The sequence below is a fragment of the Elephas maximus genome, chromosome 18, assembly GCF_024166365.1.
Source record: "Elephas maximus indicus isolate mEleMax1 chromosome 18, mEleMax1 primary haplotype, whole genome shotgun sequence".
Lineage (NCBI taxonomy): Eukaryota > Metazoa > Chordata > Mammalia > Proboscidea > Elephantidae > Elephas > Elephas maximus.
Window position 1 is genome coordinate 27,741,519 of NC_064836.1, and position 15,894 is coordinate 27,757,412.

At 46.5% G+C, this 15,894-nt stretch overlaps 1 protein-coding gene across 4 annotated transcripts in view; it reads right to left on the reverse strand.

Annotated features, from left to right (window-relative positions):
- Nucleotides 1-500: 500 nt before the first annotated feature.
- The window catches only part of ITSN1 (intersectin 1), a 229,548-nt gene continuing 214,154 nt past the window's right edge, over nucleotides 501-15,894 (reverse strand). For all 4 annotated transcript variants that reach the window (XM_049858659.1, XM_049858660.1, XM_049858661.1 and 1 more), the window contains 6 exons: nucleotides 12,117-12,329; nucleotides 8,725-8,846; nucleotides 7,396-7,478; nucleotides 6,852-6,935; nucleotides 6,203-6,376; nucleotides 501-2,225 (listed from right to left, as the gene is read on the reverse strand). In XM_049858659.1, the coding sequence (XP_049714616.1) occupies nucleotides 2,077-2,225; nucleotides 6,203-6,376; nucleotides 6,852-6,935; nucleotides 7,396-7,478; nucleotides 8,725-8,846; nucleotides 12,117-12,329 (825 nt within the window). In that variant the 3' untranslated portion in view covers nucleotides 501-2,076. The remainder of the gene's footprint in view (nucleotides 2,226-6,202; nucleotides 6,377-6,851; nucleotides 6,936-7,395; nucleotides 7,479-8,724; nucleotides 8,847-12,116; nucleotides 12,330-15,894) is intronic.

A 15,894-nucleotide genomic window follows, 5' to 3' on the forward strand; every position in this document is an offset into this window, starting at 1 on the left:
CTACATGACCAGTCTAACACTAACACGCAAATAAAGTCAATGAAGAAAAGACAGAACAGAAAGAAAGGGATTGGAATGGTGACCCAACTCTAGCCCATTTATGCATTTAATCCTTTTTTTTTTCCTAGCACAGGATCATCTCCTTCATAAATACGCTGAACAAACTGCATTGGTTACAGAAACAGGAGAGCATGAGTTAGAAGTCTATGTATAGATTTAATTTAAAACCATTTCTTAACAACATCAAAAATATATAAACTTAAAGTATTTTAACCCTGTTTTCTGCTGGGACATGGTAAACAAATGTGTGCCTGAAGTTAAACTTGGTCTATAACATGTTCAGTCGAAAGTTTCTAACTAAAGGGTATATCTGCTCATTTCAAAAAATACTTACGCCTGTTGCTCCTGATACAAAATTCTACACTATCGTCAATAAATAAATAATAAAGTGTTTCTTAAAAGTATGAAATGTAAACTTTGTTGTCCTTCCAACATAGGCTTTTTAAAAACTGCTTAAAATAGGCGGGGCTCTTAGGGGAAATTATAACACTACGCATTCAGGTCCCAGCAGGGTAGGGACTCTGCCACTATGCTGACGCTACCATTTATAAAGCTCTTCTACTACCCTAATTAACTTCTAAGGACCGACAGTCAGAGAGAACACCACCCAACACGGGAAAACTAGACTCCAGTACCAAGAGAATATGCAAAGAACATTCCATGACCACAAGAAGCTGGGATTATGAGAACATTAACACATGAACTACACACAGCCTACACTTTTCATTAGCAAATCAAGTTATTATCTAATTATTAGCCTGCCTCCTTGCATATAAAAGGAAAATAAATCAAAGGACTCGAACCTGACAGCTTGGCACATGGTCATACACTCCTGCTCTGGCATACTATTTCCATTACTGAGAGATTGGGGTGCATAAGAAGGGGCGTGGGAAAGCATCTTGGAGCTTCCTCTCTAGACTTCAGGATCTGCAGGCTGCTAAGGTCTTTCCCTACCACGTAACAGATTTCCTTCATGTCTTCCCACCCCACCTCCAGATTGTGTTCCTAGTCATTTCTCCTGTTTACACCTTGGAGAAGAGGCCTCGATCCAGGACACACCTTTCTGGGAGCATACCAACAACAGCTGTGGAATTTCTTGTGACATTCAGGATCCAGCACATTCAAGCACAGAATGGATTGCTCACAGCTGGCCACCAGCAACTACTCTTGTCATGAAACATCACAGGGCCTCCAAGCCAAAAGATAATTTTCCAGCACAACCACGACCCAGTGACGTTGTAAAGTAGCCTTTCTGGTGACCTGCCGTGGTCTAATCCAGCAGAGTACAAGTTTTTAGGTAATGAGCTTCCTCAGCCATCTTCCAAGCATGCTGGGAATCGGGACTCAATCAGTATGTTTTCCTTAACGTCTACTAATACAAGGCCTAGAGGGGAATGGCCAGCTTTAACAGCATACCAGCAGGAATTTTCCATGGACCAGCTCTTCAAATAGCTAACTTGGTGCCTGATCAGGAGGCCACCGCACCAAGCCATCAGCTCAAAGACAGCATTTCGAATAAGGCCCCACAGAGCCTTTCTGGGGGACGGGAGTTTGAACCATAACAAGACCATCATAATCTGTTTCTAAACACACCAAAGGCTAGGCATTGTAAGGGCAGGCGCCTACTGGGGCAGGTAGAGGTAAGAAATAGGAAGGTTACATGAGTTCTCCAAAAATACAGACATTGCATTTATAAACCTATTTTACAACAGCTAGACCAATGCCTCAAGGCTGGAGATGGGTCAGACTCCCAACCAAACCTAGTGGGGGCTACGGGATTTCAGAGACCCCTGAACCCATGGTGAGACTGACAAAGGAAAGCACAGTTTTTGTTCCATAAAATGGGAAATTGTTTGGGGGGATGGATTGTCAAGGACTATTCCTAGACGCGTTGAAAGCCTGTCTCTGCTGTCCCGTCGCCCTGCAGCTGAATACCAACCAGTGGTTTCTTAGAAAAGGAACGCGATTTCCAGACAGCATCTGCTGTCTCAAGCTGGAGCTCCACTGGGACACTCCCTAGGGTTCATCAAACAGCTGCAGGTCCAAACGAACCACAATCTCTCCTGTGGGAACCTCGTGGAGCAGGAGACACTTCGTAACTGGGCCCTTGGAACCCTGATCTTTTTTGATGTCGGCCACACGGATCTCTGTCCGACCCAAAAAATCTGAAATGAAAACAAACAGACCCTAATCAGAGACATAGCTCCTTCTCTACAAGGCATGAATTTAGCCTATGGGAATCTTCCAAAGTAGCTGTATACTTTCCCTTCTTCCAGAAAAGATGTAAGTCACCTTGCAGGAATCCATGAGCTATGATGATGGAGCATGACTTCTAAGTGGGGTGAAAAGGAATGGACACCAGGGTGGGAAAAGGGAGAGGCCAGCACCAGGCTAAAAATGAAGGCCATGACTTTCTGCACGCCTGCTACCACAGACCTGGAAAGGGCTATTAGCTCTCTGGGAAGTAATGCAAAACTGGACGTCTTATCAACTGCACAATTTACAATGTATGTGAGGTTTTGAAAAGTCACCCCGGAGAAGGACAATTATTTTCGAGGCTAAAATTGGACAGTAATTTCTCCCAGGGGTTGTCATAGGAGCATGCTACACGATGTTGTACCCTTTTCAGAAGAGTCTAGGATGACAAGCTAGGGCTTGTCCTTAGAGTGCCCCTCAGTACATGCGAAGAGCAGACATAGGTGGTGGGAGAGGAGGCAATAGCGTGTGAATGGCATGCTTCCAGCAACGTTCCCAAACAACCTCAGCACTACAAGTACCAAATATTGAGTGCCAGTGCTGTGGACTGAACTGTGTCTCCCAAAAAGATATGTTGAAGTCCTAACCCCTGTGTCTATGAATGTGACCTCATCTGGAAACAAGGTGAAGATGTTATCAATTAAGTTTATGAGGCCATACCAGAGTAGGGTGGGTCCTATTCCAGTCTGACTGGCCTCCTATAAAACCAGAGGTCAGGGAGACAGTCACCCAGGGTGAAGATAGATGCCATGTAAAGATTCATCTAGAAGCCAAGGAATGTCTAGAAAGGCCCAGGGCAACCAGAGGTGTAAGGAGGGTAATGAGCCCCCAGGGGCAATCTCTAAGTTTGGGCCACCCTGCCGGCCTCCTGGGGAGGGATTGGGGGTGGTTATTCACTGGCTGTCCTCGTCTAGCTTGGATTTACGACCAGGGACAAATTCCCCCCTCTAACTCCTCCTCCCTACACCTCTGAGGTTACCAGAAGCTGGAAGAGACAAAAAAAGATCTTCCCCTAGAGCAGACAGAGAGTGTGGTCCTGCCAACACCCGGAATTTGGACTCCTGGCCTCCAGAACTGTGAGACAAAAAATTTCTGATCTTCAAAGCTGCCCACTTTGTGGTGTTTTGTTATGGTTGCACTAGGAAACTAAGACAGTCAGTGTGATAATGTATGCGAACATGTTGAAAAAAATTTAAATGCAAATACACATTGGTGTGAAATGGGCCTCCAGGCCATTACCTGCTTTGTTTATTCATTCAACAAGTACTTGTCTGACATTTACTTGTGACCAGGAACCCCTGTATCAGAAATAGCCTTATTGGAAGTTTCTCATTTAAAATCCAGGAATTCTTCCTATTGGGCAGTGTATTGGGTTGAATAGGGCCCCCCTCCCCAAATTTGCCTCTACCTAGATCCTGTAAATGTAACCTTCTTTGGGGATAGGGTCTTTTCAAATGTAATCAAGTTAGGAGAGGTAATACTGGATTAAAAAAAAAAATACTGGATTAGGGAGGGCCTAAACCAATATGGCAGGCTTCCTTACAAGATGAGGGAAAGGTGACATAGACACAGACACACGCAGGGAAGGTGGCCATGTGGAGACAGAGGCAGAGACTGGAGTTAACGCTGGGAACCAAGATTGGTTCACAAACCAGGGGACACCAAGGACTGTCGACGGCCACCAGAAGCTACGAGGAAGGAGCCTTTCCTAAAGCCTTCGGAGGAGTGTGGCTCTGCCGACCCCTGGATGTCAGACTTCTAGTATCCAGAGCTGTGAGAGGATACGTTTCTGTTGTTTTAAGGCACCCAGTCTGTGGTTATTTTTTATGGCTGCCTTGGGAGCCATAAAGTTGACTTTAAATAAAGGCAATTACCTTCAATGTATAAAGAAAACAAAAATCCTCACAACTGGACCAATAAGCAACATCACCGTAAATGGAGAAAATATTGATGTTGTCAAGGGTTTCATTTTACTTGGATCTAAAATCAACACCCATGGAAGTGGCAGTCAAGAAATCAGTGTGTTGCATTAGGCAAATCTGCTTCAAAAGACCTTTTTAAACTGTTAAAAACCAAAGATGTCACTTTGAGGACAAAGGTGCACCTGACCCAAGCCATGCTACTTTCAATCGCATCATATGCATGTGAAAGCTGGACAAGGAATAAGGAAGACCGAAGAAGAATTGACACCTTTGTATTATGGTGTTGGTGAAGAATATTGAATATACCACGAACTCCCAGAAGAACAAACAAATCTGTCTTTGAAGAAGCACAGCCAGAATGCTCCTTAGAAGTGAGGATGGCAAGACTTTGTCTCATGTACTTTGGACATGTTATCAGAAGGGACCAGTCCCTGGAAAAGGATGTCATGCTTGGTAAAGTAGAGGGTCATCGAAAAAGAGGAAGACCCTCAGCGAGGTGAATTGACACAGTGGCCACAACAATGGGCTCAAACATAGCAACAATTGTGTGGATGGCACAGGACCAGGCAGTGTTTGGTTCTGTTGTACACGGGGTTGCTATGAGTTCAGAACCGTCTTGACAGCACTTAACAACAACAACCAAAAACCAAACCCACTGCCATCGAGTTGATTCTGACTCACAGCGACCCTATAGGACAGAGTAGAACTACCTCTTAGGGTTTCCAAGGAGCAGCCTGTGGATTCAAACTGCTGACCTTTTGGTTAGCAGCCAAGCTCTTAACTACTGCGCCACCAGGGCTCCAACAACAACAAAAATCCTCAATAATGTGAGTGGGCCTCATCTAATCAGTTGAAGGCCTTAGGAGCAAAAATTGCAGCTTCCTGGAGAAAAGGGAAGAATTCTGCCCCAAGGCTGACATAGAAATTCTGCCTGAGTTGCCAGCCTGTTGCCTGACCCAAGGATTTTGAACTTACCAGCCCTCACAATCACATAAACTAATGCACTAAATTAAATCAATTTCTCTCTATCTATACCTACTACAAAGCAGTGCAACAAAACAAAACGTTCCTCACAATCGCCGGCATGTTCCAGTCCACCGTTGTGGCTATGGTGACAATCCTTCTCACCAAGGGTCTCCCTCACCCTCACTGGCCCTCTACTTTACCAAACAAGATATCCTCCTTTATCGATTGATTCCTCCTGATGAACGTGTCCAAAGCAAGAGAGCCAGACGATGTTCTGTTGTGATCCGTAAGGTTTTCACTGACTAATTTTTGGAAGTAGATCACCAGGCATTTCTTCCTAGCCTATCTTAGTCTGGAAGCTCCACTGAAACCTGTCCAGCATGAGTGACCCTGCTGGTACTTGAAATATTGATGGCACAGCCTCCAGCATCACAGCAACATGCAAGCCACCCAGTACGACAGACAGACAGACAGACAGGTGAGGGAGATACAGGTACAGCCTTGGAAACTCTACGGGGCAGTTATACTCTGTCCTGTAGATAGATAGAGTTGTTATGGATCGGAGTCAACAGGACAGCATACAACAGCAAACATCCACGTAGGTATAGGTATATATGCATGTATGGCCTACTGGTTCTGTTTCTCTGAAGAACGCCAACCAATACAATTGCCATCATGGCTTTTGCCAAGGACTAAAGAACTGTGCTGAGGTCTGGGGGCTCCCTCACCCTTGCAATCGTCTGCCTTTCGAAAGCATAACACCATGCCCTTCGTCTGAGGCAGCTGGCACACTTTGTCCACAATCTCCAAAACACCTCAGCATCTGTGAAGGCCGGCCTCAGGAGAACTAAGTCTTATTTTGTGGCACTCATGTCTCAGAAGGGAAGCCTATGGAATTCTGGACACCAAGTTGTCAGGTAAGAAGACTTTTAGCCGTAACAACGGAGCAAAAGGGAGGAAGGCCAGGCGCCCTGGTGGCTGGGATGCCTCCTACTCACCATCGGGGGAGAACTGGTCCCTCTCAAACACTGTGATGCAGAGGACTTCCTGCTCCAGGTCTCTGATGAAGAACTGGCAATTGGAGTTCCACTTGGGGTTGAGTGTGTCCTGGATGGTCTTGGTGATGTGACACTGGGAGCCCATGGTCACCTCGCAGTAAGGGTTGCTCTTTCCTGGGGTGAACAGAACTGGCTTGACTCTCGCCTGCTGACCGGCTGTTCTGAGGCACAGGTGGGGCTCATGGCCACTGCCCTCCCCCCTCACTGTCCTCCCCTTCATTGCCGCGCTTAATAAGTGGCATAAAATGGAGAATCTGGGCCTTTGAAACTCCCTACGATCCAGCCTCATACTTAGGCCAAGAGGAAATAATTAGTCAAGTGGGCTTTTAAAGTAGGCCTTTCCTGTCCTCCCACTTTAGCCTTCTCTTGCGTCAAAGCTACGGTGAAATGCCAGCCACTCAGATGCCCATGAAAAGCAAAATGGTAGAAAGGATAAAAACCTCTAGGTTGTTAACAAGTGCTAGAAAAACCAATTCCGGAAGGAAATGTAGGTTTATGGAAATAGCACATCCGATTTAGAACAGGGCGGGTGAATGCAGAAAAAGCTCCCAACACTGGAGGGGGCGAGAGGGGCTCCTCGGGTCCTTACCGTGTGAGCGGCAGGGCTTCAGCTCAATGCCTTCAACAATGTTCACCATCAACCTTCCAATACCTGTTGCCCTTTGGGAACGGACTACGGTGGTAGGAAAACAACACAAAGTGCTTCATTTTAACATTCGAGGCCCTTCCCACCCCCGTTTGCCTCACAGTCCGTTTTGTTTAACTGCACACACCAAGAATCTCTCCCTCGCCTCTCTGTAAGCTTCCTTGTCCCTGGAATGTGCCCTCCGTTTCTCACCCTGCCCCCTTCCTTCCCAGCTCAGGCCTCTCTGCCTCCAGGCACAGCTTCTGGCTCTAAGGTTCCCGAGTCCAACCAAGTGACCCTCCTGCTCTGAGGACCCTGGGTCCTGAGTCCAACCAGGTGACCCCCCTGCTCTGAGGACCCTGGGTCCTGAGTCCAACCAAGTGACCCTCCTGCTCTGAGGACCCTGGGTCCTGAGTCCAACCAGGTGACCCCCCTGCTCTGAGGACCCTGGGTCCTGAGTCCAACCAGGTGACCCTCCTGCCCCAGCGTTGCCCGAGCAATGCCTTACCAAGGTACGCCTTCTCTCGCTTCTTTTTCTCCGTCTCTATGTAGAGTTCAGAAGCAGCTTTGATTTTCTGCACCCAAGCAGTCCTTAGAAAGGAAAAGGCAGAGAGCTGCCAAACAGAACTCAGCATAAAGTCTCGGTCTGGCCAAATCCAGTTTCCAGGACTCCGTTTCTTTGTTCATTTGATTTTAACAACAAAGGCTCAGGAAAGAAAGTCTAATTTTATGTCTCAGGATGCCGATCAGTATTCCCACCGTCCATAAGAAAGGCATGGATGACATTTTTGTAGCACCCAAGACCTGCATTTATGCCTCTGTGGAGGAAAATCTGAGAAATCTGACTGGGGGGGGACATCAGCACACTCTTCTTCCTCCCTCATGGAAAAGTATCAGATATTTACTGAGCCCAATCATGACAGAAGGATCTTTCTTATGAAATCACCCAAAGAAAGAACAAAAACCATTTCCCAGATACCAGTACTGGCTGAGTCGATTCCAGCTCATGGAGACCCCACGTGTGTCAGGGTAGAACTGTGCTCCATAGGGTTTTCAGTGGCTGATTTTTCTGAAGTAAACGCTAGGCTGTTCTTTCAGGAGCCACTGGGTGACTTGAACCTCCAAGCTTTTTGTTTAGCAGCCGAGTGTGTTGGCCATTTGCCCAACCGAGAGACTCCTTTACCAGACAGGGAACCACCTTACACAAAAGAACAAAAACACACTGTGGGGGGCACTGCAGCCTGGTATTTGCTCCTTTGCTGAGAACCACGTGCACATCAAATTTAGCCAATTGTTTTTTTCTTTTTTTTTGCTTGGCACAAACACCTGTGCCAAACGTGTGCCAAATTCACCCGTCAGAAGATAATTTTGTTTGGATCCAGGACAAAGTCTAGAAGACACAATAGCAGTGAAATACCCACAACCCTAGAATCCAGAGTACCTGTCCAAGGAAGCCAGGTGAGGAGTTTGGGTTTGGGTGTTGGTATTGATCCTCAAATCGCTTTCCTATAGGTTTCTGGCACCTGGGAAACCTTGGTACACTGAGATGCTCCATTTATCTCCAAGAATGCTCAAAAATTCTCAAGAAAATTCTCAAGCAAAATTCGTTTCAATTTCTTTTTATTTTGAAAAATTCATGCCATGTGTCAAACGTGGAGAGGCTATAGAAGAAAGTGTTACGACCTCCAGCCAGAGATGACAGCATTGCAACTGGGGGACTTTGGGGACATTGATTAATTGAAGGTCCCACCTGTGTCCTACCCATGAATGAAGGAAGGACAGAGAGGTGAGGGACAGGGAAGACTGTGTCCAGTGCTGGACAGGTGGCAAGTCTCACCTTTCGTTTATGCTTTCAGCACGGAGGGTGTAGACTCTGTCGATGTGGGAGATGTGGAAGATGGGCTCGTCTCCAGAAGGGTCAGTGGGTAACTTTACTAGGACCTCATTTAGGAAAATAGGCTGAAAGAGAATGCACAGGCATTATAAAACTAGATGAGGGTCTGAGTGTTCCAGTACACTAGACTGAGGGTGTGTGCATGTGTGTGTGCATGCATGCTCCAGTAAACAAAACTGTGTCTGTATCACTGTATATGTACTTGAGTAAATTAAACTGTGTATATGTTCTTTTTTTTTTTATATGTTCTAGTAAATTACACTGTGCATGTGCATGTGTTCAAGTAACTACCCTGAAAGTGTGTGTAACCCAGTAAACTAGACTGTGTGTGTGTTTGTGTACATGTGTTCCCATAAACTAGACTATGCACATTCCACCAAATTAGACTGTATACATGCATATGATCCAGTAATTAGGCTGTGCCTATGTGTGTATACATGTGCTCCAGTAAACTAGACTGTGTGTATGTGTGTACATGTGCTCCAGTACACTAGACTGTGTGTATGTGTGTACATGTGCTCCAGTACACTAGACTGTATGTGTGTACATGTGCTCCAGTACACTAGCCTGATATATGTGTGTACATGTGGTCCAGTACACTAGACTGTGTGTATGTGTGTACATGTGCTCCAGTACACTAGCCTGTGTGTATGTGTGTACATGTGCTCCAGTAAACTAAACTGTGCCTATGTGTGTACATGTGCTCCAGTAAACTAGCCTGTGTGTATGTGTGTGTACATGTGCTCCAGTAAAGTAGCCTGTGTGCCTATGTGTGCACATGTGCTCTGGTAAACTGGACTGTGCCTATGTGTGTACATGTGCTCCAGTAAACTGGACTGTGCCTATGTGTGTACACGTGCTCCGGTACACTGGACTGTGCCTATGTGTGTACATGTGCTCCGGTACACTAGCCTGTGCGTATGTGTGTGTACACGTGCTCCGGTACACTAGCCTGTGCGTATGTGTGTGTACACGTGCTCCAGTAAACTAGACTGTGCGTATGTGTGTGTACACTAGACTATGCATACATGTGTGTACATCTGCCCCAGTAAACTAGACTGTGTGCATGTGTGTACATGTGCTCCAGTAAACTAGACTGTGTGTATGTGTGTACATGTGCTCCAGTAAACTAGACTGTGTGCATGTGTGTGCATGTGCTCCAGTAAACTAGACTGTGTGTATGTGTGTACATGTGCTCCAGTAAACTAGACTGTGTGCATGTGTGTACATGTGCTCCAGTAAACTAGACTGTGTGCATGTGTGTGCATGTGCTCCAGTAAACTAGACTGTGTGCATGTGTGTGCATGTGCTCCAGTAAACTAGATTGTGTATGTGTGTGTACATGTGCTCCAGTAAGCTAGACTGTGTGTATGTATGTACATGTGCTCCAGTAAACTACACTGTGTGTATGTGTGTACATGTGCTCCAGTATACTAGACTGTGTGTATGTGTGTACATGTGCTCCAGTAAACTAGACTGTGTGCATGTGTGTACGTGCTCAGTAAACTAGACTGTGTGTGTGTGTACATGTGCTCCAGGAAACTGGATTGTGTGTGTGTGTACATGTGCTCCAGTAAGCTAGACTGTGCATGTGTGTGTATATGTGCTCCAGTAAACTAGACTGTATGTGTGTACATGTGCTTCAGTATACTAGATTGTGTGTATGTGTGTACATGTGCTCCAGTAAACTAGACATGTGCATGTGTGTACATGTGCTCAGTAAACTAGACTGTGTGTGTGTGTACATGTGCTTCAGTAAACTACACTGTGTGTATGTGTGTACACATACTCCAGTAAGCTAGACTGTGTATGTGTGTACATGTGCTCCAGTAAACTAGACTGTGCATGTGTGTGTGTACATCTGCTCCAGTAAACTAGATTGTGTATATGTGTGTGTACATGTACCCCAGTAAGCTAGACTGTGTGTATGTGTGTACATGTGCTCCAGTTAACTAGACTGTGCCTAAGTGTGTACATGTGCTCCAGTAAACTAGACTGTGTGTACGTGTGTGTACATGTGTTCCAGTAAACTTGACCATGCATACATGTGTGTACACGTGTTTCAGTCAACTAGACTGTGTATGCGCATGTGTTCAGTAACTAGACTGAGGGTGTGTGTATGTGCGTGTTCCAGGAAACTATACTGGAATATTCAGTTTGTATTAATATCAAATTGTGTATATTAAAAAAAAATTTTTTTTTTTTAACCATGCTGCAATTATGGATTATTTCTCCCACCATTTTGCAGGTATTTTAAGTCCTTCAGAATAAGATCTGACTGGTCTGTCTGCCCCACAGTACATTCTGGCTGAAAATAATTCCTAACCAGCAAATAGTCTCCATCAATTTTATTCCCAACTTGCTCCAGTGATTTTCATACAAAGTTCCCAGTGAGGCTATGCATAAATACAATGCTCTTTTCCCCAAAATAAACCTAACTGCTGCTTCAGAGGAAGAAAACACCCCTGCACAGACAAATTTAGAAAAACAATACCCGTGACACAGAGACACACAGACACAGCTGGGCACGTATGAGAGACCCAAATAAGCAGCCTGGGGAAGATCCCCACACGTTGACTGTTGAGTTTGGCTTTTGCTGGAAAGGGTCAGGGGCCCAGATATCTCAAGCTACCTTGAGCAGATGGGTGGCGGATTCGGAGCTGTTGAAGGCTTTGTACTTCTGGAATGGAGCTTAGCCACACCTGTCTCATCTGTGCACTAATCCAGGAGCTCCTAGAGGGAAGGTCTGCTTGCCACGGATATGGCTGCGGCACCCACAGCAGCCGTTGGTGGTTACACACATTCCATCTATTAAACTGAGTGCCGCTCCTTGTCTGACGTTAGTGGAACTGCAGCTGGATATAGACTGTTCTCCACTTCAGTTACCCTAAATCCTGGGTCACCCTCTCTGCCTTTCCTCTTTGCTAATGAAACCCAAACCAAACCTGTTGCCGTCGAGTCGATTTCGACTCATAGCGACCTTATAGGACAGAGTAGAACTGCCCCACAGAGTTTCCAAGGAGCAGCTGGTGGATTCAAACTGCCGACCTCTTGGTTAGCAGCCGAACTCTTAACCACTGGGCCACCAGGGTTCCCCTTTTCCCTACAGTATCCTCAAAAAACAAAAACCAAATCAGTTGCTGGCTGTGACCTTTCGGAGGCAGATCGCCAGACCTTCTTCCCAGGCGCCTCTGGGCAGGTTTGAACCATCAACCTCTTGGTTAGCAGTTGAGTGCTTAACCATTGGCACCACTGCTAAAACCCTGGCACCTTTTGGAAAATTTCTCCTCCCCAAGCACATCAACCCTGATATTGCAATCTAGAATCCAACTTACTGTTTTGTACATTTTATACTGCAGGTTAGATTTGGGACTGAAGACCTTGTCGGTGCCAGAAGACCCCAAGGGCTTTATGATTTGGGTCAGCAGGAGGAAGTCGTTGAAGAGGAAGCCATACAGTTCCTTGTTGCTCTTGGCTTTGTAGAGTTTCCCACTGTGCAGAAACTTGCGTGGCCCCAAGCAATTGGTCACTGAATTGAACACAAGTTGCTGAGGAAGGAAAACAAAACCCAAAGAAGAGGTGATGAAGGGAGGTTGTTTTTTGTGTTTCTGGTTTTTGCATCGGAAAGCGTGGGCTCCGTCAGGACCTGAGGCCGGGCCCCAGCAGGGCCCTTTCTTAGGCACAAATCAAGGACGACTTTGCTGATGGCAGTGCCACTCAGAGCCAAATAAGCAATCACTCCAAGGTAAGGTTCCGGGGATTCCAGTGAGAAGAGTCCTGTTTATAATTCCCAATGCTTTCCACTAGGGGCGTGCTAGTGCCGGAGGATGACTGATTGCTGGGGAAGCTGGGCAGCAGGAAGGCAAACGTGGGCCCTCTCCCACCTTGACCAGTGTCTGCCCATGCTGGGAGGTGGCATGAACCAGCTCCAAACAGGAGGCCCCACAGGCTCCGACAGCCCTTCACGCCTCTGCCCAGCAGCAGCGACTCTCTCTCTGGGCTTCCACGGCCCAGTGCTACCTTCTAGAAGGGGCACATTCAGAGTCCTGACCTCCAGCACATGGGGGACTGCAAAACTCAGTGGTGCCCAGTGACACTTGAAAGCCAAACAGAACAGACACTGCATTGGTGCACATGCAGCCTCCCCAACTCACTCGCTGTGACGATGTGAAGGGACAGATATTTCCCTGCCACTCGGCAAACATTAGAGGCAGTACTGAGGGTTGCAATGCAGCTCTAGCATCCCTCTGGGTTCTGTCATCTTAGACAAGCAGGTTCTGAGGGCTGAGAGGGGATGGAGGCAGAGAAGCAGGCAGAGAGATTGAGGGAAAGGAAGACCACAGCCGTGTGCCAGGCAGTGAGATGATCCAGGCAGGTGGCAGATCCTTCACAGTCCCCACTGTCCACACTCAGGTCCCCAGAGGGCCCTCCACCTAGCAGCCTTCAGGGCTGAGGCTCTCTCCAGAGCTACTACGCCCCACAGACTTGTCTGAGGAGAGTATTTGTGAAGGGGTCTTATGGATTGAATTGTGTCCCCCCAAAATGTGTCAGCTTGGCTAGGCTATGATTCTCAGTGTTGTGTGGTTGTGCTCCAATCTGTGATCTGATGTGTTATAAATCCTAACCTCTATGACGTTAATGAGGCAGGATTAGAGGCAGTTATGTTAATGAGGCAGGACTCAATCTACAGGATTAGGTTGTATCTTGAGTCAATCTCTTTTAAGATATAAAAGAGAGAAGTGAGCAGAGAAGAGAGGGACCTCTTACCACCAATAAAAAGCACTGGGAGCAGAGCGTGTCCTTGGGACCTGAGTACCCTGCACTGAGAAACTACTAGACCAGACGAAGATTGATGACAAGGATCTTCCCCCAGAGCTGACAGAGAGAGAAAGCCTTCCCCTAGAGCTGGCACCTTGAATTTGGACTTCTAGCCTCCTACACTGTGAGAGAATAAATTTGTTTGTTAAAGCCATCCACTCGTGGTGTTTCTGTTACAGCGGCACTAGATAGCTAAGACAAGGGGTGATAAAGCTCGCAATATGTGTCCCCCAAGAGATGCTGGTGGCTACCCTCCTACCTCCAACATAAAAGAAGGAATCAGAAACCTATTGGTGGCAAAAAAAAAAAAAAAAAGTGTGGCCACACCACCCCTTTCCACTCTTGGGTACAAGGAGGGAGGAGAGGTCTCCAACCTCCAAAGAGGCTCTGAAGGAGCCCAAAAGCCCAACTGGAGCCTTCAAAAAATATTCTTCACCCCCTTGCACTCTGAACAGGAGCCTGAAATCAATCTATCCCTTTTTTGCTTGCCAAGAGAGAATTCAAGTCACTTGAAGACAATGAATTCAGAGAAGGCAAATGTCACTGGATTCAACACTAGGAAGCAGATGTGGTTCATTCATATTCAAAGTTTAGGGTTCCTAGTTGGCCAGGCTTACATTGAACATATAGGAACTGAGGGAAGGCTTTAAGCATCCAGAAAAACAACTAAATCAGTCTCAGAAGAAACACAACTAGAATGCTCCTTAGAAGCGAGGACGGCGAGACTTACTTTTGACACATCATCAGGAAAGACCAATCTCTAGAAAAGCACATCATGTTTGGCAAAGTGAAGGGTCAGCAAAAATGATGGAAACCTTCAATGAAAGGGACTGACACAATGACCGCAACAATGGACTCACACATACCAATAATCATGAAGATGGCACAGGACCAGGCAACATAAGGTCACCATGAGTCAAAGTCGACTTGATGGCAACTAACAACAACGACAACAAATCTTAAGACAAGCGTGCCAAAGACAGCATTTATTTGAAACTTCATCCCCAGCGTGTCCATATCTGGACCACACTTGGTACACATATGATAGTAAATAAGGAAGCAGAGACTTTGTATCCACTTCTCGTTATTGTGAACACCATAAAGAGAAAAGCAAAACTGGTATACAATAACTAGGAAACACCAACAATAAAGATGAGCAACAGTCTCATTCCAAGGAGGGTATATAAGCCACAAAAATCAAATGACACAAACTCATGCTTCATGTTTTAGGATGAAGACCCAGGCCTCACTCTGCCCCCTCTGATTGAACCTGTCAGACTCAGGAAAGGTCCCCTTTGCATGTGCATGTTGCCATTTGGCACTTCTGCCTGGTAGAGTCCAGAAGAGAGAGCTGCTAAGGTTCGTGTGTCTTCAGGGTCAAGTTCATGCTCCTGTGAATAACACACATGCCCTTCCCCACCTGGCCTCAACCTGCCTTAACTTCTCTCATTCCCCCAGTTCCTCACCAACACCCTGCTCGTGCTGTGCCCTTCACCCATAATGTCCTCCCCCTGGATTCCTTACTGGAGAGATACCTCCTTCCTTCAACACCCAATCAAGTGTCACCTTCTCCGATGCTTCCCTGAATCCCTGTTTAGCCATCCCTTCCTCCCCATTGCCTGTACCTGCAGCACTTGATACCTAACTCTGCCTCATCACGTCCCATATTTTGTTGTAAATATTGATTTAACCCACCTGCTTCCTCCAGGACCATAAGCTCCTTGTGAGCAGGGGTCACGTCTTATTTATTTTCATTTCTCCAGTGTTTGGTGCTGAGCAATGGCACAGAGGCAGGGGCTCGACTGATGTTCACTGAATGAATGAGTGAGTGAGCGAGTAGGCAACGAGCCAAAGAATGTCCCTGGACTGATTTTCACTGGGAAATTTCAAAACGGGAGTCCGCATCTATCACTTTGGTTTCCACAAAGCTGCTTCCACGGCTTTAGTTATACTCCACCCACACTGAAGGACGGGGGAGGTGAGCATGGGGAAGGGATCTGTGTGCTGATTTCCTCAGTAGTGACTGCCTCTGAAGCTTACAAGAATGAAGGAACCACAGGGAGAATGGATGGGGGAAACATAATCTCTGGGCATTTGGGGAAACCCTAATGAATGCTGTGTGTGCCACTGTGTGTGTGTGCATGTGTGTGTATGTACATGTGTACAGAGGCAAAGGGAGAGAAAACAGGCAGAGTGAATGAGATTAAACAAAAGATAACAACAACAAGAAAACCCTATTGTCGTAGAGTTGATTCCGACTCACGGCGGCCCTATAGAACAGAGTAGAACTGCCCC